We start from the raw sequence: 20,394 nt of genomic DNA, 5'->3' as shown, positions 1-20,394 counted from the left end.
TTTCTGTCTTACCCCAACCCTGATATCATTTCCATTTTATAGCAGTGGTACCATGCAGTATTTGTCTTTTTGTGACTGAGATATTTCACTCAGCATAATGTCCTCCAGGATCACCCATTTTGAATAATATTGCATGAGTTCTTGTTTTTCAGTGCAGCATAGTATTCCATTGTGTGAATATACCACAGCTTCTCTATCCATTCATTTGTTGATGGGCACCTGGGTTGTTTCCAACTCCTTGCTATTGTGAACAGAGCTGCGATAAACATGGGTGTGCATATATCTGCTTGGATGGCGGTTATGGTATCTTTAGGGTATATTTCCAGTAGTGGCATTGCTGCGTCAAATGGTATCTCTTGTTTGCAACTTTTTGAGAAAATGGCATACCACTTTCCACAGTGGTTGTACCATTTTACACTCCCACCAACAGTGAATAAGGGTTCCAGTTTCTCCACAACCTCGCCAGCATTTGTTGCTTGCTGTTCTGTCAAATTTTGCTATTCTTACTGGGGTGAGATAATATCTCATAGTTGTTTTGATTTGCATCTCTCTTAGAGCTAGAGATTTTTAAACATTTCTTCATGTGCTTGTTGGCCATCTGAATGTCTTCTTTGGTGAAATGTCTGTTTATATCCTGTGCCCATTTTTCAATTGGATTATTTACCTTTATCTTGTTGTGGTGCTCAAGTATTTTATAAATTCTAGATATAAGTCCCTTATCTGACATGTCATTCCCAAATACTTTTTCCCAGTCTGTGGCTTCCCTTTTTACCCTGTTGGAGAAGTTTTTGGATGTGCATAAAAATAAAATCTTATGCATGGAATTGGAATTAAAAATTCTTTGTTGTTGGAGTGATGACTTTAGAATTTTGAGAGAAAATGAATTCCCACTCAGAATGCCAAATCAACATCAGCTTAGGAATATCATAGCCATTTTTTTATTTGAGTCTGCAAATATTGTCTTCCCATAAACTCTTAGGAACTGTTGGAAACTTACTTGTCCCAAATGAAAGTGTGAACCAAGAAGAAAAATGTAAAGAGAGACAGAAAGTAGAGACTTTCCACGGTGTTTGAGAGGAGGAATGCCAGCATGATTACCACATACCAGGCAGGGAGGGCCGATTGCCACACACCGGGCAGAGAGGGTGGCCATACCAGCTCTGAGCCGTGACATCAGGAAGACGAAGTTGGTGTCTCAACTTTGTATCTCTAGTAGTTGAAGTTATTTCAACAGGTAGGTACAGAATCTATGCTTAAACTAGAGATGGATCCTAGAAAACAAATAAAACATTTAAAAAGAGAGAAAATTTAAAAACCATATGAGAGAAAAAGTAGTATGGCTTAGCTTAATTAGTAGAATCCATTGCTATCAAGTCTGTTCCATGTCATAGCAGCCAATGGCACAGAGGAAGATGGCCTTACAAGTGCCGAAGGCGGTAAAACCTTTGTGAGAGCAGACGGCATGTCTGTCTTCTGTAGAGCAGCTGGTAGAGTCAAACTGCCAACCTTTCCGTTAACAGTGGAACACTTTAAATGCTCTGCCACAAGGTTTTACTAGCATTTATATTATCACAGTAGCGTAGATTGAAAATACATAAAGATATCAACTGCAACTTTGAGAGGCCAGATGCTTGCACGTGCATTTTAGGGGCAAATAAGGGTAGAAGAAGCTGAATCATCATTTTCTGTATTGGTGGAAGTTAATAGATAGATGCAAAAGGTGGAAACAATGAGGAGGGAATGATAGTCAGAAAATAAGGATTTGATAACAAATGAGGCTAGAGATTGAGTGGTTGAATTTTGTGCACTCAATGATTTATTCATGAAAAATACCTATTTTAAAAAACACAAACGGTGACTTTACACATGGACCTCACCTGACGAGCTGCCCAACAATCACATTGACTGTATTTGTGAAAAGAATCACTGGGAGAAGTGCATTATCAACAGACAAAACCAGACCAGCTGCCAGTTGTGAAACAGACCATCAGTGACTCCTTTGCAAGTTTAAACTGAAGATTAAGAAAATTAAAACCAATCCACAAGAACCAAATACAACCTTGCATCTATCCCAGTTGAATTTAAGAATCATCTCAAGAACAGGTTTGAGACATTTAACACCAAGGACCAAAGAACAGAGGAACTGTGAGAGGGCATCAAAGATAACATCTATGAAGAGAGAAAAGGTCGTTACAAAGGCGAAGGAGAAAGAAAAAAACAAAATTATGTCAGAAGAAACGCTGAAAATTCCATTCCAGTATTGATAAGACAAAAACAAAAGGAAGAGATACCAATGTAAAAGAGCTGAACAGAATATTTCAAAGGGCAGTGTGAGAAGATAAAGCAAAATGTTATAACAAAATCTGCAAAGAGCTGGAGGTATAGAATAAAAAGGAAAGAACTCACTTCATGTTTCTTAAGTGGAAAGAACTTAAGTGGAAAAAACAAAATCAAGTCTTGAATTACAATACTAAGAGACATTATGAGCAAAATCTTGAATGATCCAGGAAACATTAAAAGAAGATAGAATACATAAAATGACTGTATTAAAATGAATTGATTGACAAGGAAAAAATTTCAGGAAGTACCAAATGAACAACATCAAGAAAGCTGAGATCCTCACCACAGGACCAACAGTCAGTGTTATGATAAAATGGAGAAGATTGAAGCTGCCAGTGTTTTCATCTTGCTTGGACCAATAGTCAACACCCTTGGTACTATCAGTCAGGAAATTAGGAGTTGTATTGTGTTGGGCAAATCCACTGTCAGGGATCTCTCTAAATTACTGAGGAGCAGTGACTTCAGTTTGAAGATAAGGTGTGCCCAATTCACACGATAGTCTTCTCAATCACATTAGAGAGTTAGGTAATAAATAAGGATGACAGATCCTACAGGTATGCAGTTCAAATCCACCAGATGCTCTGCTGGAGGGGGGGCATTCACCTCCTGTACCAGTCAGATCCAGTTTGACAGTACAAACACACAAAATAATAAAAGAAAATTTAAAAATTTAAAAAAAAATAATGATGACAGAAGAAGAATCAATGGTTTGACTTGTACTGGAGAAGAGTACTACATATCCATCCCACTACCCAAAGAACAAGCAGATATAACGTGGAAGAAAGTGCAGCCAGAGTACTCCTTAATAAAGGCTAAGATGGCGATGCTTCATCTCACACTTTGAGCATGTTACTAGACAGGGCTGTTCCTTGACTTTGAGCACGTTACAAGAGGGGGCTTTTCCTTGACTTTGAGCATGTTACCAAAGGGGGCTGTTCCTTGGAAAGGGACATCATGATTGGAAAGATGGAAAGTCAGCAAAGGAGTGGAAGATCCTCAATGAGATGGATTGACAGTGACGTCAGCATCGGGTTCTAGTGTGTCAGCAATGATGAGGATGGCATAGCATAGGGCAGGAGTCAGTTCGGCTGTTCCCAGAATCACTATGTGTTGTACTCGCCTCACTGGGACCTAATAACAGCAGCAGCAGATAGATAATGCTTAAACTTAAAAATTGAACAAGTTGCAATACAAACATTTAATTATTTCGAGACCAAATACTAGAGAGTGATCATTTACATTGATTTTAAATCCCTGTTCTAACTAAATATGACAAAAGTGCTGTGATGATGAGAACTCCATGACGAACCCAGATTCATGCCATTAACAGTATATTGGTGACAAAGTTTGACTGAGGAGTTTTATTCTTCATCTTTAAATTATACTTTAAACAGATTCATCTTGGAGAGGATTAAACCAAGCTGCTCCTTGGAGGCAAGGATTCTGGGGCTTCGTCTGACATACTTTGGACATGTTGCCAGGAGGGACGGGTCCTTGGAGAGGGACATCATGCTTGGGAGGGTGGAGGGACAGCGCAGGAGGGGAAGACCCTCTATGAGATGGATTGATTCAGTGACTGGGGTAATCGGGATGGGTGTGTCAGAGGCGCTGCAGTTGGCGCAGGATAGAGCAGGGTTTAGGGCTGTTGTGCATAGGGTCGCTGTGAGTCGCAAACGACTCGACGACACATAACAACAACAACAACAAGTAATAGGATTGCAATTCAGTTAGGGGGAGAAATATCTGCTAATTTTCATGATTAGGGTTCTCAAAACTGACCTTTTATAATGGGTAAGTTTGAGTGGGTGAAATTACACTTTTTAACACGTTGGATTGTACATTTAGCACTAGGTCTGGGTGATCTCTCTGAGGAGGGTGGAATTGATGACTCCTCGCTCTGCCAGCCCCAGGTGGCCTGTGTGGATAGCAGGTGTCGCTGGGCTGGCCCATGCATTCAGAAGTCATAGTGCACATCTGATCAAAGCACATATTCCCCAACCCACTCAGTCTAGTGCCTCTCCTGGGGAAGAAGCCAACATTGACCTCCAATGCTTTAAGAAAAAGAAAGAAAAACTAATTATCAACCTACAGCAAATGTCATTCAACTCAAATCCCTGAAGGATAAAGGCGTAGGTGACAAATGTTCCTGAAGAGAGGGTTGAGCTTCACTTGTCTTTTTAATAGATCATCTATGTTTAACTATAGAATCACATACTGTTTCTCTTTATTGTATGTTTCAGATGAAGAAATACTGAATATCCACAAGCACAGGAGAATTGTATCATTTTTATAAACCCCTTGGGTTTGAACAGCATCCTAGTATCAGGGGAAGTGATAAGAGATTACTTTTATTGTTCCTAAAGTCTGTTGAGTTGCTTGTCCATAACACTTGCCTGCAGCTCTTACTTTTGATTAGACTCATTACATGGTGTTTTGTCTGCCTTTAACTGTAGGTGTTGATCCATGTTATATTTCAGAGAACAAGGTAAAGAACACTGGAAAGAAATTGAAAAAAGGTGGGTTTGTTTGGTTTAGTTTACTTTTTACATTGTGTCAAGAGAGAATATTCCAAATGTCTAGAAATTAAATAGACTCAAAAATACGAAATTTCTTGTAACCTGAAGTGCTGACCACTGTGATTGGCCTGGAAATGGTGCTAGGTGGTACTTGGGAAACTTGATGGTCTCAAATGTCTTTTTTGCTATAAGAGTTAAGGATTCTTTTCTGGCCTGGTCTCCTTATCTTCTTTCAAGGACAAAGGTCCATCCCTTTGGGGCTAGAACTTTCTAATAAATCTATCATTATTATTTACCCTCAAAAAGAAAAGAAAGAGTTAAGGATTCTTTTTCTTTTTACTTTTAACAGATCTACAAAAACAAATGCCTAAACTCCTTGTTTATTTACCCCATTTTCACTACATATCCGTTTATTCTTAACATTTTTTTACTCCTTTCATTTGTAGCAGTTATCTTTTTATTCATGAGAATAATAATGTTATTAAAATTTATATTACTAGTAAATATTCAGGGAGGGTTAACAACAAACCATTTTTTCAAAGATTATTTAGAGGAAAAGGAAATAGATTTCATTTGAAGCCTGGATGACTAGGGTTAGATAATAGGAAGACGTTTTAAAGGTGAATATTTTTTTTGTTTGTTTAGGATTATGTTTAATATTATTTCTTTGTGCGTGTGTGTGTCTGGATTTTTTTATTTTAAATAGCATTCAGTTTATTACAAATATTTAGTACTGGCTTCCCATATTTCCCCCCTTTTGTTTTTATCATAATTATGTTATTATCTAGATAAGCATCCTTTATACACAAACAAATTAAACATAATAAACTCAAAGAAATAATTTCAAAAATCTCCATATGATCAGAAGGATTCAGGTTGAATATTTCTTTTTTTTTTTTAATTAAATTTTATTAGTTTTAATGAACATTTACAGGGATTTTGGGTTTTCATTCCTTCATTGCTGCACCATTCTCTCTACCCTCCTCCCCAGTTTGTTCTTCTTCCCCGCCATCCGAATGTCTGTTTTAATTGTCCAATTGCCACAGTGCTTGTCAAAGTCAGTTCTGATTAATCTCCTTTGTCGGTGTGTCCTTTGCCAATTCCCTATCACTCCTCCCTGAGAGAGACTTCACCCTGATTCATAAGGAAAAGGGGATGGCGTATTCTCTTAGCTACTTCCTGCTGAAAAGGGACGCTGTGGGTTTCAGGGTGAAGATCTTCTCTCACTACTCTAAAGGGCCCCTTTGGCAGTAGGAAACACATAGACTATTATGGAGATTGATTTTGGAATTTAGATGCACTCTTATTGATTGTGCTTGGCCGTACATGTTCATATCCTTGAAGATGTATCATGGGGGTGTTGCAACCTAGAAGACACAAATTTGACTAACAAGTTATAAGTACATGAGTCAAAAATTATGGAAAAGTAAAAGAAAGGATTCTTTCATTGTTTTACAAACCATCCCCCAGGTCCCCTCCACCATGTAGCCCTCGCTCTAGACTCCTGTGATGACAGAAATACCTAGTCATATATCTCTTTTAAACAGTTTTCTCCCTCCTCTGTTTCACTGCAGTATACAAGGTTGAATATTTCTTGAAAGTTTGTTTTAATTGTCCGATTGCCACAGTGCTTGTCAAAACCAGTTCTGATTAACCTCCTTTGTCGGTGTGTCCTAATATTATTTCTTATAAATGCCTATGTTTATATATGCACATGTACATATTTATATGCATGTGTATCTTTTTTTTAATTTAGGTTGTTTATTTTTCATTTCAATGAACATCTACAGAGATTTTGGGATTCCATTCCTTCATTGTTGCACCCTTCTCCCCGCACAACCCCCCCCCCCCCGTTTGCTCCTCTCCTTGAAAAGCAAAAGAAAAACTCCCTCATTGGTACACAATCCCCCTAAAGGTGAATATTTAAATGCTTTACATTAGGATCCATCAATCAGTTCTGACTTGATGGATACCTATGTACAACAGAATGAACAACTGCCTTATCACATGCCTCCTGTATCCTTTGTCAGCACTGTATTCATAAGGCTTTTACATATTGCTTCAATAATTATAATAATAGCTTGAAATTTCATCATACCTTTCAAGTAGGGCTCTCATTACACTAGGAAGCTTCTTGCTGCCCTCTTGTGAAAAGCTAAGTAAAGTTCCCAATTAGCATACTAAAAAAAAAGTTAAGTGATTTTCATCTAAAGTCTATAGAGACTTTTTTCCCATCTCAGTACTTTTATATCTTTTATAGATTCTCAAGCATAATTACTAATGATAATTTATCTTTTTGGTGTCTGAGTTTAATATGAAATATTAATTTATTTGATTACTTGCTGTTGAATTTTGCCAAATTGCCTCCTAAATGCAAATCTAAGTTAAAAATAATTTTTAGTGAGGTCATCTCTACAATATTTCATTTCAAGTTACTTTGGAGTTGAGCTGTTCCCTTTTCTCTCAAAGCAAAATCAGAAGTTACACAAAGTAATTGAGTTTGATTTAAGAATATAAGTTCCAACTCTCCAACGTGGAGGGGACTTGTTAGAGCCTTCAGTAGAGACACTAGAAGGTTCTTAGCTTAGACAAGACTGAGACTGCTGCTAGCAGAGGCTACTTTAAGCCTCCTGAACAAGCTTGAAAACAGGCTGATCCTAAGGTAACTTAACTGCATGCTAGAAAGTATTTATTACCGGAAGTCAACAAGATCTAACACTAATGATGTCTTTTGTACCGTCGAGTCAGAACTGACCCATAGTTGACCCTCTGGTGGGTTTTCTGAGTTCAGATAATCACGAGAGGAGAGTGCCCATCCTTCTCCCACAGAGCAGCTGGTGGATTTAAGCCACATGCCTTCAGGATTGCGTCACAGCTTCCTGCCACTAGGCCATCAGTGCTCCCTCCCAACAATGTCTAGTAACCAATAAAAAAGCACAAAAGGAAAACAGAAGAGAAGAATGAGAGCAGAGTGTGGTTGTGGAGTTAGAGTGAGAAAGAGTCATTTCTTAGAAGATGTGTTCTTTGTGCACAGACTTTTTCATTGAAGTTTCATCCTTTTAGGACTAAGATTATTCTTTCTTCCAAACTACATGAAAAAATAGTTGTAGCACCTTAATTCCTCTGGAAATAGTATGAGGGCAGAGTGATTAAAGAATTATAGATGATACTATCCCTTTATCCCAAACAAGCATATACACACGAAGCAGGTATTTGGGATCTGTCTTGACAGGATACGTAATACAAATTTGGCCAGTAACAGTGTCCAACTGTAGAAATTAAAGTTTTAACCAATGTTGGATGTTGTTGTTGTGTACTGTCGTATTGGAACTGACCAATAGCTGATCCTCCAGCAGGTTCCTCAGAGACAGTTAATTGCACGAGAGGTGTAGATTGCCCATCCTTCTTGCATAGAGCAGCTGGTGGCCTCGAACCATGTGCCTTTGAGATTGAAGCTCAGCTTCTTGCCTCTAGGCAAAGCACCTTTTATTGTAGATTATTAATGTATTTAAGAATGAAAAAGATAACAACATTGTTTTGTACATCGGAAACAAACCCTTAGAAAATATTTTTTCAAAAAGATTTTTGTTCCAATAGCAAACAAAACTATATAAGATGCTAAGAATAGATCTAACCAAAAATTTTGCACAACTTTAATAAATTCTAAAACTTTATTGATGGACATTTAAGACAAGCAAAATAAATGTCATGAAACAGGAGAGGAGCCAAAAGACTGTTAAATATTTTTAAAATAGTTATCTGAATAAAACATAATGCATGGAAATGGTTGTATGAAACACAAAATGAATGAACGATAGTGTGAAACACAATGTATACAAACTCTGTGAACAAACCAATATAAAAAAAGTTGTCTGAAAAGTGGTGGGTAGTTGTTATGAGAGCAAGTCTAAATTTATATAAACATGGAAATTAGACCATTAATTTAGAGCAATTATATATCTCTAGGTCTTGCCACAAACTTAACTCCCATTTCTTGGGAATTTCATCTCGCTGAATTTCATGGTATTTGAAGTACTCAGTGCTGTTTCTTCTCCATGGAGAGCTCTCTTCATGTCCTTAAACCTCCTTGGTGCTCTTGTACATTCCTGTCATCAGCCAGTACTGTAATGTTGTGGTTATTTTTATTAATTTTTATTCTTTGTCACTCATGTATTTGGTAGAAAAAAGAATGCAGTAAACATGTTCAGAGTTGTAGGAGAAATTAAAAAAAAAAAAACCCAAACACTCCATGTTTGTACAAGGCTCTCTGTATTTACATCTGGGCAGGGCAGGGCAGTCCCATTTCAGCTGCAGCAGCTACACTTCTCTGATGCCCCTTTGCAGATGCAGCCCTGGGCACAATTGGCAGGGCCCATGGTGCAGTAGGAGCAGCAGCTCTTTTTGAAGGAGGTAGATTTGCTCTTTTTGCATTTGCAGGACCCAGCGCAAGTGCAGGAGCCCCCAGCAGTGCAGGAGCAGTTGGGGTCCATAGCAAGTTAGAGTAGTAGCTGCAGTCCCCCGTAGACCGTAGAACAAGTAGTGATGCTCTGGACAGTTACCATATTATATTTTAAAGGCTCATATGAATATATTCTCAGTCTTTGAGCTCTTTGAGGTCAGAGACCATGGGAATATATCTATATCAGAATGGTTAGGAACACAGACTTAGGGAAGGGTATCTGAGCTCTAATCCTGCCTCCCACTGATATTGACGTTAGCTGATTTGGACTGAGCAACCCTATATGTCAAAGGAGCTCTCGTGCTTGGTGGTAAGGAATTGTACTTTCCACTCAAAGGTATGTGGCTCGAATCCACCAGCCACTCTGTGGGAGAAGGATGGGCAGTTTTGACCATTTTTTACCGAATTGTCCGCTATAAGCTGGTTACAACTCGATGGTACACAACAACAACGTCCAAGGTCAGAGTAGAATTGCCCTCTAGGATTTCCAAGGATGTAAATCTTTTAGGAAGCAGATTGCCACATTTTTCTTCTAAAGAACAGCTGATGAGTTTAAACTGCTAGCCTTTGGGCTAGCTGCCAAATATTTAACAGCTACACCACTAGGGCTCTTCTAATTCTTCCTATTTTCTGTACAAATCCTTCCTATTTTCCTATTTTGATCAAGTTATATAACCTAACCTATCTGTGCTTCATTTGTTCTTTCCTCTCTAAAATAGAAATATTAAATATACTTAATGTTATGGGATTGGTGAATGTTGACTATACAGTGGCTTGCCACAATAACAAAGAAATCTGTCTGGGAAGAAGTGTAACCATAGTGCTCCTTGGGAGCAAAGATGGTGAAACTTTTTCTCATGGACCGTGACCATGTTTTCAGGAGGTGCCTGTCCCTGGAGAAGGACATAACACTTAGAAAAGTAGGGAGTTAACAAAATAGAGCCTCAATAAGATGTATTGGCACAGTGGACACAGCAGAGAGTGAGCATGGAGCAGGGTTTTATTGTGTTATTGCACGTGGATTTTTGTGAGTTGGAGTGGACTCGACAGAACCGAACAACATCACTCAGGGCATTTTAAAGATTTTAAGTGATGATTATATGACGTATGTAACAGAACCCAGCATGTAATCACTACTTAAAAATGTTAGTAGCACAAACATTCCAGTTGGTGTGCTACTACTGATTGTTGTCATTGTGAACTAACATTGTTGTGATGTCAGTCAAGTGGAAATGAACTTAACAGGATACGTTATAAAATGTGCAGAACAGAGTACAAGTTGTTTAGAGTAAGAAGTGGGAGGTACGATGTTAATCATCACCAAGCAAAGTTGTCTCTTAACTGGGACATTTGACGTTTCCTTAAGAGAGACCATTACTGTAAAAAATAGAAGGATAACTAATACAATGCATATAAAGGTCCAAAAGAGGAAAGGGGAAAGAGATGGAAAATGAGGAACGAGGAAAATCCCCAGGATGGCGGAGTTTAGAGTTTAGTGGACAGATCACGGTAGAAGGTGAAGGAATAGGAAAGATTTAATGGGGATTTGAAAAGATGGGTTAATACTAGGCATAGACCAATTAGTAATTAATTTTATAAAAGATTGTAGGAGATACAATGTAAAGGAATGACTGTATAAAACACAGTGTCTATGAATGAAACACAATTTCTGTGAATTATTGTATGGAAACTAATTTTGAAATGTGTAGTCAGACCAGTACTTTCCCATGGCAATGTGCTTTTTAATTTCCTGGCTACTGGTGCCAAGAGTGTTGACTGTGGAGCCAAGCAAACTAAAGCTGTGAACAATCTCAATCTCTTCACGATCCATCCTGATGCTGCCGATTGGTCCAGTGGTGAGAATCTTTGTCTTCTTGACATTGATTGAGCCTCAATCCATATTGGAGGCTGCAGTCCTTGAACCCTCTGCAGCAAGCACTTTAGGTCCTCCTCAGTTTCAGCAGGCAGGGTTGTGTCATCTGCATAACGCAGACTGTTGATAAATAGTCCACCAATCTTGACCCCACATTTCTCCTCATAGAGCCCAGCCTCCCGGATAATCTGTTCTGCATACAGGTTGAAAAGGTATGAAGATAGGACGCATCCCTGGTGTACGCGCTTCCCAATTTTGAACCATGCGGTGTTTCCTTGCTCTGTTCTGACGACCTCCTCCTGGTCCAAGTATAGGTTTCGCATTAGAACGATCAAGTGTTCTGGGATTCCCATTCTTCTCAGAGTCAGCCACAGTTTGTTATGATCCACACAGTCAAACGCCTTTGCATAGTCAAATGAAACACAGATATACTTTCCTCTGATATTCCCTGCTTTCAGCTAAGATCCATCTACCATCAGCTACAATATCCCTAGTACCACGAGCAGTGGTGTCCCTCTGGAGACTAAGGTGCGTCTGATACAGGCCATGGTCTTTGCAGTCACTTGTTATGCATCAGAGAGTTGGACAATGACCAAGGAGGATAGAAGAATTGATGCCTTTGAGCTGTGATGCTGGAGAAGAGTATTGAGAGTACCATGGACTGCTAAGAAAACAAACAGATTCATCCTGGAAAAACTGGGTGGCTCCTTGGAGGCAAGGATTGTGAGGCTTCATCTAACGTACTTTTGACATGTTGTAAGGAGAGACCAGTCCTTGGAGAATGGCATCAGGCTTGGGAGGGTGGGGGGACAGCACAGGAGGGGAAGGCCCTCTATGAGGTGGATTGATTCAGTGACTGGGTTAATTGGGATGGAAGTGTCAGAGATAGTACGATTGGCACAGGACAGAGCAGAGTTTAGGCTGTAGTACATAGGGTCGCTATGAGTCGCAAGCGACTCGACGGCACATAAGAACAACAGCAGTCAGACCAGAAAATCCTGCTATTCAGGTAACTACACCGGACTGGTGGACAGTGAAGTAACTAGTGTGAAAGTTACGGAGGTGCTGCTACAGCTGTTGACTTGTATAGCAATTTTCTTAATATTTTAGCCTCCAAACTATGAATGCAAAAAGATAGAGAACTACTAATCTTTGTCTGTAGTCATATTCAATAAATGCATGTTGAAAGAACAATTTTAGTAGAAAAGTGCAACAATGAATGAATGGAAATCCAAAGTCTCTGTAAATTCTTATTGAAATTAATAATAAATTTAAATAAAACAAACAAAAATAAAAAAGAAAACCATTTTAAAAGAGAAATAGCTCTCATTCTTGGTGTATCTTCAGAGGTAGCAAAATAGTGAGCACATAGAAAGTCTACAGTTAAAAGCTTTTTCTGGAAGTGAAGTCATCTGCATTGCTTATGTATCTTAGCTAGAATTGCTGATAGTTATTACATTTAACCAATTATTTACATGTACTGAGGATTATTTTGTTTTCATAGCAACACTAATCTTTCATTTCATGGATTTTGATATGTTTAAATATACAGCTTTGTTAAGTGTTTTCGCATTTAAGCTACACATAAATCTGATCTACTTAGAGTAAATCTAATTGCATCCTGACTTCCTGGGATGGATATTCAGTCATTAAACAAAGGGAACACTTTTCAAATAATTATTCACTGTGTTTAAGTAATCAAAGGACTATACTTATTGTAATTCAAGGTATAGTGGGTTTGTTTTCTATAATGGTGCATAGTAAATACAAATTATGATGTTCTTTTAATTAAAACAATTGAGTTTACAACATTTCTTTTGAGGTATATCATAATAATGTTTCAGTTGCCAAGTTTTATTATTGTTTGTCAAAAATATTGATTAGCTAAGAAAAGAAAAGAGAATAATATACAAGAAGAAAAAACTGAATTTATTTTTTAAAAAAGAAACAAAAAATATTGATTAGTTAGATTTTTCAGTCAATTCTTCAGCAGGAATAGGCACAGGAAGGAAGGACTAACTTTTTTAGTACGTCAGATTAGAGGTAAAAACTGTATAACTGTGTGTCTTTATTAGAGAAATTCAAATTCCATTGCTTTGTAATTCTGTTAAATTGAGGTATGGTTTGGAGCCAAGGGCTTTTTACACCTCTACATTTGATTTTTGTTCAGCTCTATATGTTACCCTTTTCAAAACCAGCTTTATTAAGATGGAATAAATAATCTGCAAAATTCACAACTCTGTAGATGTTTGGTATTTTCAGAGAATTGTATAACATCACCACAATCTAATTTAAAACCGTGTACTAATTTAAAACTCCTACCAGTTCCTCTCCCTTCCTCCTGATCCCCCTCTTCTCCATGCTTTCACTCTAAACAACCATTAACCTACTTTCTGTCCCCATAGATTTGCTTGTTCTGGTTTTTCATAGAAATGGAATCATACAGTATATGGTCTTTGTCACTAGCATCTTTAGTTTAACATTTTCAAGGTTCACCCTTATTGTAGTATGTATTAGAATTTCATTGTTTTTATTGCTATTCTGGTGGCCCAATGTCAAGAAGCTGCACTGCAATCCTGAAGGCAGCTATTTGAGGCCACCAGCTGCTCCTGGGGGAAGGATGGGCAGTCTCCTCCCTTGTGATTTACTGCCTTTGGAAACCTGCTAGAGGGTCACCTGTGGGTCCGTTCTGACTTGACAGTACACAAAAACAAAAACAACAACTGTATTCCATGATACAGATGCACCATAGTTTGTTTATGCACTCCTCAGCTGATGATTATCTGTAGTGTTTCCACTTGGGGAGAGTTATGAATAATGCTCTTGTGAACATTCGTGTTCAAGTTTTTGTGTTATCACCATTGTAATCACTATTTTGATATGGGAGAGTGTTATAAGATTTATATTAATATCATTGTAACTTCATGTGATTAGTACCTCACACAGTAGGAATTCTAGTTATTAGTTATTAAAACTAGTTATTAGTCTCTCTTTTGTCTTTGAGTCATTAGGGGCTGAGTGGACAAGCCAAAACATGGCACTTTAGGAAACATTCCTCATAGTGTTAGACTCCTCTTCAAGGGATGAGAGTTTGATATTTCATAACTTGAGCTAGAATGCAGAAGAATGGCTTATTCTAAGTCCGTTTCCAGTTAATTGGCTTTTGTGGAGCATGAAATGCTAAATTGCAATCATCAGTCATTTCCTCTGTGTTGCCGTAGTTATTTTACATCTCAGACTTGTTTTTGCTTAGAGTAAAACTTTGCAAAAAAAGGATTTATACACTTAAGATACATAACCACTTCTAGCATATAGGAATTAATTTCTCTGTTGGCAAAGATATTATATAAAGGGAAGATACCTAGTAGCTCAGGCTGAACATGGACAGGTTTTGAGAAAGTGATTCAAAGAGTGTAGTTAATGATAAAAATCTGTAAGTGGATTATTTACATGGTCTTGTGGCCTTGCATTGCAATTCCACATTTCAAAGTTATTTATTCGAGATAAGATCCCCTTCTCTAAATCAAAACAAGATTACTATAGTCTACTTCTCCTAGCAATTTATATCTTTGTCAACAACTGCAGTGGGTTTCTGATAGGGTTGTTAGACTGTACTTTAAAGCTTAGGAAACAGTTCCTGTCAGAGTTTGCTTTGTTTTTGCCTTCCTATTTATGGATGATCTCAATAAGTAGTCTTTGTTTAGTAAATTAGTCCGTGTGTGTGTGTGTGTGTGTGTGTGTGTGTGTGTCTGTCTGTCTGTCTGTCTGTCTTTTTACTTGTTTCCCCCACAACATAGACTTTAGTCAGGTATGTGTGGTTACAGGAATGTGAAGTTGTTGAACTCAAAAAAGAAAATGCAGGGGTGAGGGGACTGATATAGGAGTGCAGGCAGACTGCTCCTGGGAAGCAAGGCTTTGTCTCATTTACGGTGGGACGAATGAGGTAGGATACCTACAGTGTCCCTGGAGACAGACACTGTGCATGGTAAAGCAAGCCAGTGAAGCCCTCACAGAGATGACTTGGCACCGTGGCTGCCACAGTGGACCCAAACGTTGCTGCCGTGGAAAGGAGAGCACATGACCAGCAGTGTTGTTCTGTTACACATGGGTTTGCTTCTAGAGCGAGGTGAGTCAGCAGCACCCCCCAGGAGGTCAGGTTGATCTTATAAGGGTAAAGATCTTTTTCTTTTTCTTTCTTTTTTTTTTTTTAATTGTATTATTTTACATGTACCGTCAAATCAGATCTGACTGGTACTGGAGGAGATTGCCCCCTCCTTCTCCAGCAGAGCATCTGGTGGATTTGAACCGCGTACCTCTGGAATTACAGTGCAACGTCTTGCCACTAGGCCACCAAAGCTCCCTAAGGGGTAAAGATCTTTAAATCATTACAATAGCATCCTCCAGTCTGAGCTTTTAAGAAAATTATTTATTTTCATTTAAGAGATATTTAAATGAAGCTTTTCCATAAAAGCATGGTAGAAATTTACCCTTTTTTTTTTTTTTGGCAGAGGGGTTAATTTCATAAAAGATTCAACATTGAGAAAAAAACTAGACATAGAAAATAATAATTAACTTAATTGTGATTAGGTTGGTTGTTCACTATTATAGCTCTTTTCCCCCCTAACTAGTTCTAGTAAAGATATAGTTTGTTTAGCAGTATAGTTGCTGTGAAAACATTCCCACCTCACATCAGCCCCAGGTCTGTCACAGAACTGCATTCCATGACTTTCAGTGGCTGTCACTTTTCAAGATTGGATTGCCTGGCCTTCCTTCCTGCGTGCCTCAGGTTTAGTCATCAAGTGCTTAACCATTAACAGGCGACCTGTTATTGTTATTAGGTACCTTTCGCCATGACGTATTGTGACCCTATGAACAACAGATCTGAACCGCTTTGGCCAATTTTGAGTCATCCTTGTAATCTCTGATACGCTCAAGCCCAGTATTAGTTACTGTGTCAATCTATCTTGTTGAGGGTCTTCTCTTTCCCTGACACTCCATCTTTCCCAGTATGATATCTCTGTATAAGGATTGACCCCTTCTGACAACATGCCCAAAATATATGAGACCAAGTTTCATAATCCTTTCCTTTAAGAACTTGTGACAGACTTGTTTGTTCTTCTGGGAGTCCATGGATAGTGAGTACCTTTTCTCCAGCACCGAACTCAAAGACTTGGTTTCTGCCAAATTTTGAATAGGCTTAATTTAATGTTGTGATTTAATTTCTTTAAAACAGAGTTATATCTTTACTACTTTGACATTGATAAGAAATCCTGTATAGTGCTATGATTTTAAGATTCCATTTCATGATGTTCAGTTGTGTTTTACCTAGTGGCCTAGTGGAAAACTTTGAAAAAGAAGCTGTACACAGTTTAATTGTGTGTTCCTAGAGAGTACTTTGTAAAAGGCTCTGTCCAGATATCGACACCTTGCTAAAACTTGTCCTGCCCATGCATCCCATGCTGTTTTAGAATTAATTATCCATTTTCAGATCTTATAATGGGCTGCATGTTGTTGTTATGTGCCATCGAGTCATTTGTGACTCATAGTGACCCCTATGTACAACCCTAAACCCTACTCTATTCTGTGCCAAACGCACTGCCTCTGACACACCCATCCCGATTGCCCCAGTCACTGAATCAGTCTACCTCATAGAGGGCCTTGCCCTCCTGTGCTGTCCCTCTACCCTACCAAGCATGATGTCCCTCTCCAAGGACCTGTCCCTCCTTGCAACATGCCCAAAGTATATCAGACGAAGCCCCAGAATCCTTGCCTCCAAGGAGTAGCCTGGTTTAGCCCTCTCCAGGATGAATCTGTTTGTTTTCTTGGCAGTCCAGGGTATGCTCAATACTCTTCTCCAGCACCACAGCTCAAAGCATCGATTCTCCTTCTATCCTCCCTAGTCATTGTCCAACTCTCTGATGCCTAACAAGTGATTGCAAAGACCATGGCCTGTATCAGGCACACCTTAGTCTCCAGAGAGACACCGTTGCTCATGAGTACTTTAGAGAGGTCCCTAACAGCAGACTTTCCCATCGCAATACGTTTTTTTTTTATTTTCTGGCTGCTGGTGCCAAGAGTGTTGACCGTGGAGCCGAGCAAACTGAAGCTGTGAACAATCTCAATCTCTTTGCCATCCATCCTGATGCTACCAATTGGTCCAGTGGTGAGAATCTTTGTCTTCTTGACATTGAGCCTCAGGCCATACTGAAGGTTGCAGTCCTTGACCCTCTGCAGTAAGTGCATGAGGTCCTCCTCAGTTTTGGCAAGCAGGGTTTGTATCTCTGCATAAAGCAGATTGTTAATAGATCTCCCACCAATCCTGACACACTTCTCCTCATAGAGCCCAGCCTCTCGGATAATCTCCTCTGCATACAGGTTGAAAAGGTATGGAAATAGGACACATTCCTGGCGTACGCCCTTCCCAATTTTGAACCATGCGGTGTTACCCTGCTCTGTTCTGACGACTGCCTCTTGGTCCAAGTATAGGTTTCGCATACTTCTCTTAAAACTTTTATGACATTCTTTCATAATTATCTCCCAGAATATCTTTTCTTAGAATTCTCAAGGGTAAGGACTGTGGTAGAGCCTTAACACTGAGCTGAATATATGATGAAAGAGAGAAATCTACAGTTGGGAAAAAATGTAATCTCCCTTCATTGCTCGTATTTCTTAAAAGACAATGTATTTTTCCTTCCCCCTCCTTTTTTTTGTTTATGATAGGAAATATGCTTTATTGTCATGTTTTAATAAAATAAAACCAAACTTCCTCTGTTAATAATGAATTTGAAGTTGTAATTAAAGAACCTGGGTAATATAGGTCAATTTAAAGAGTATTCTTTCATTCAATATGTATATTAATATATGTTAACCATACACAGGTAAAGATTCAGAGTTTCAGTGATACAGTTTATTATATGCAAGATAATATCATTTACTGGCTGGGAATATTTTTGTATTCTAATTGTTTTAAATGAAGAATGTGTAAATAAAATTATGAAAAAACATCAAAATAGAATATTCGGAAGATACAGCAAGTTAACTAGCTGGTACTTCTAAGCACAGAGAAAATGAACACTACCATGTGCCTTCCTAAGCAGACATATCATGGAATCATTTCCACCCTGATGGTGACGTGCTTTTTAAAAAAAAAAATCATCATGAAGTGAAGGCAGTAATTCTTTGTAAATCTTTGTACTGTGACATGATTTTAGAGGGAAAAGATTTTTTTTAAAAAATTAAATTTTGAGAGAGAACAATTTAAAACAATTTACATATGATAGGGTATTATGGTTATCAGAAGAGTCCAGAATTAAGGTTGCATAGTGGAGTGTACTTGGGGCGGGGGAGGGGGTGTGGGGGTTTACGGGGGCGATTGTATACCAGTGAAAGAATTTTTCTTTTACTTTTCAAAGAGAAGCATGAACTGGGGGGGAGGGCTGGGCAGGGAGAAAAGTGCAACAATGAATGAATGGAAATACAAAATCTCTGTAAATGTTCATTGAAATTAATAAAATAATTTTTTTGAAAAAAATTAAATTTTATTGAACATTTCAAACTCTTGTCTATTGTCTTCGAATCCATTCATGCTCATGGTTACCCAGTTGTTGTTGTTGTTGTTGTGTGCTGTTGAGTAGCTTGCTACTCACCTCAGATGTTAGAGTAGAATTACTCCATGGGGTTTTCTTGGCCATGATCTTCAAGGAAACTGTTGCTTCCTCAGAGCTTCTGTGGGGATCCGATTTAGGTTAGCAGTTCAATCACAGACCATTTGCACCACCTTAGGGGTTCCTGCAGTGTATTCTGGTGGCCTAGTGGTAAGGAGTTGTGCTGCCAACCCACCACTAGCTCCATGGGGGTGGGGGAGTGGGGGGAAGATGCAATCTCCTCAGTGGGATTTACTGCCTCTGAAACTTGCTGGAGGATTGGCTGTGAATTGGCTCCAACTCTTGACGGCACATAGCAACACAAGGTTCCTGGTTAGATTGTTCAAAATTCAAGTCTACTCAGATCAAGTAAAATTAGTCAGGTCATCATTTATGTGCACAATTGTTTTGGGGGGTTTCCCCCTCTGGTTGGGCCCCCCTTTTCTTTTTTTATTGAGATTTTAACATAAGTTAACAGAACTTAGATTTCCATTCATTCATTTTTGCATGTTTTCCTCCCCACCCCCTCCCCAGTTTTCTTTTCTCTTTAAAAAAAAAATTCATTGTTGCACAATTTCCTCCCTCCCCCACAGTCACTTTGCTATGTATCTCTTATTCTGAATTTTTGTCATGCAGATAATATCTAATCCTATATTCCTTTTCAACAGTACTTTCCTTATCTGTTTCAGTGCAGTGTTTATTATTTATCCCTTCTTTTCTTAGTTTCCCCCCTACCCCTATGGCAGTCTTGTTTTATAACAGTGGCATTATGCCGTATTTGTCCTTTTGTGACTGAGATATTTCACTCAGCATAATGTCCTCTAGGGTCACCCATTTTGTATAATATTTTATGAATTCCTTGTTTTACAATGCTGCTGGTAGTATCCCATTGTTAGTGGGCACTTGGATTGTTTCCATTCCTTTGCTATTGTGAACATCACAGCAATAATGTTAGTAGTATGAGGACAAACTAGTGATTTGTGAGGACTAAATACTTTACGCTCAGCTACTAAATTAAAGGTTGCTGCTTAGCATTCAGCCTCCAGTACTAGGGATGAACACGCCTGGTGGCTATCTTTTATTAAGAGTCTATACAATCAAGAAAACTCTATGGAACAGTTTTGTTCTGTAACACATGGGGTTGCCATGAATCAGAATTGATCAAAAGCAACTAACAGCAATAGTTAAAGTCACACTATTTCTTGAAAAACAAAAATTACTGTACTTTCAGTGACATTTTACACAGTAGATTAGAATTGATAATTTTTCTTAAATTGTTCAATGATAGTGGGTGCATTTTCCACAGTATGTCAGCATTCTTTTTAATTATATTGTGTTCTGGTTGTTCTATTTCCAATATCTTTATATTCCCCCTCTATAAAAAGCGCAAGGGCCACATGGGGACAGCCATGACTGACCTTTACCAACTTCCAAAAGGGTAGCTGTCCCCGTCAATAGAATTAGCAGTTCAAAACAAATCCCCATGAGCTCAGACATGTCCCCCATGATTCCGCATCTCTTTCTACTCATCTCAAAACCAGTTGTACTGCTTTACTGGGTCCG

The 20,394-nt window shown here is 38.5% G+C and overlaps 2 protein-coding genes across 2 annotated transcripts in view; one reads left to right on the top strand and one right to left on the bottom strand.

Moving 5' to 3' along the window:
* Positions 1-20,394, top strand: part of LIN52 (lin-52 homolog (C. elegans)) — a 135,164-nt gene that overhangs the window by 90,392 nt on the left and 24,378 nt on the right. The gene's annotated exons all lie outside the window — the stretch shown is intronic.
* On the bottom strand, positions 9,161-9,346 carry LOC102848223 (metallothionein-1H-like). Its single transcript, XM_006884685.1, has one exon. The coding sequence runs from the start codon at positions 9,344-9,346 to the stop codon at positions 9,161-9,163; it is 186 nt and encodes a 61-aa protein (XP_006884747.1).

The sequence above is a fragment of the Elephantulus edwardii genome, unplaced genomic scaffold, assembly GCF_000299155.1.
Source record: "Elephantulus edwardii isolate Elephantulus edwardi_28Jun2011 unplaced genomic scaffold, EleEdw1.0 scaffold00037, whole genome shotgun sequence".
NCBI classification, from domain to species: Eukaryota; Metazoa; Chordata; class Mammalia; order Macroscelidea; family Macroscelididae; genus Elephantulus; species Elephantulus edwardii.
The sequence above is the reverse complement of the archived record's forward strand: the minus strand, read 5'-3'. Positions and strand labels throughout refer to the sequence as shown.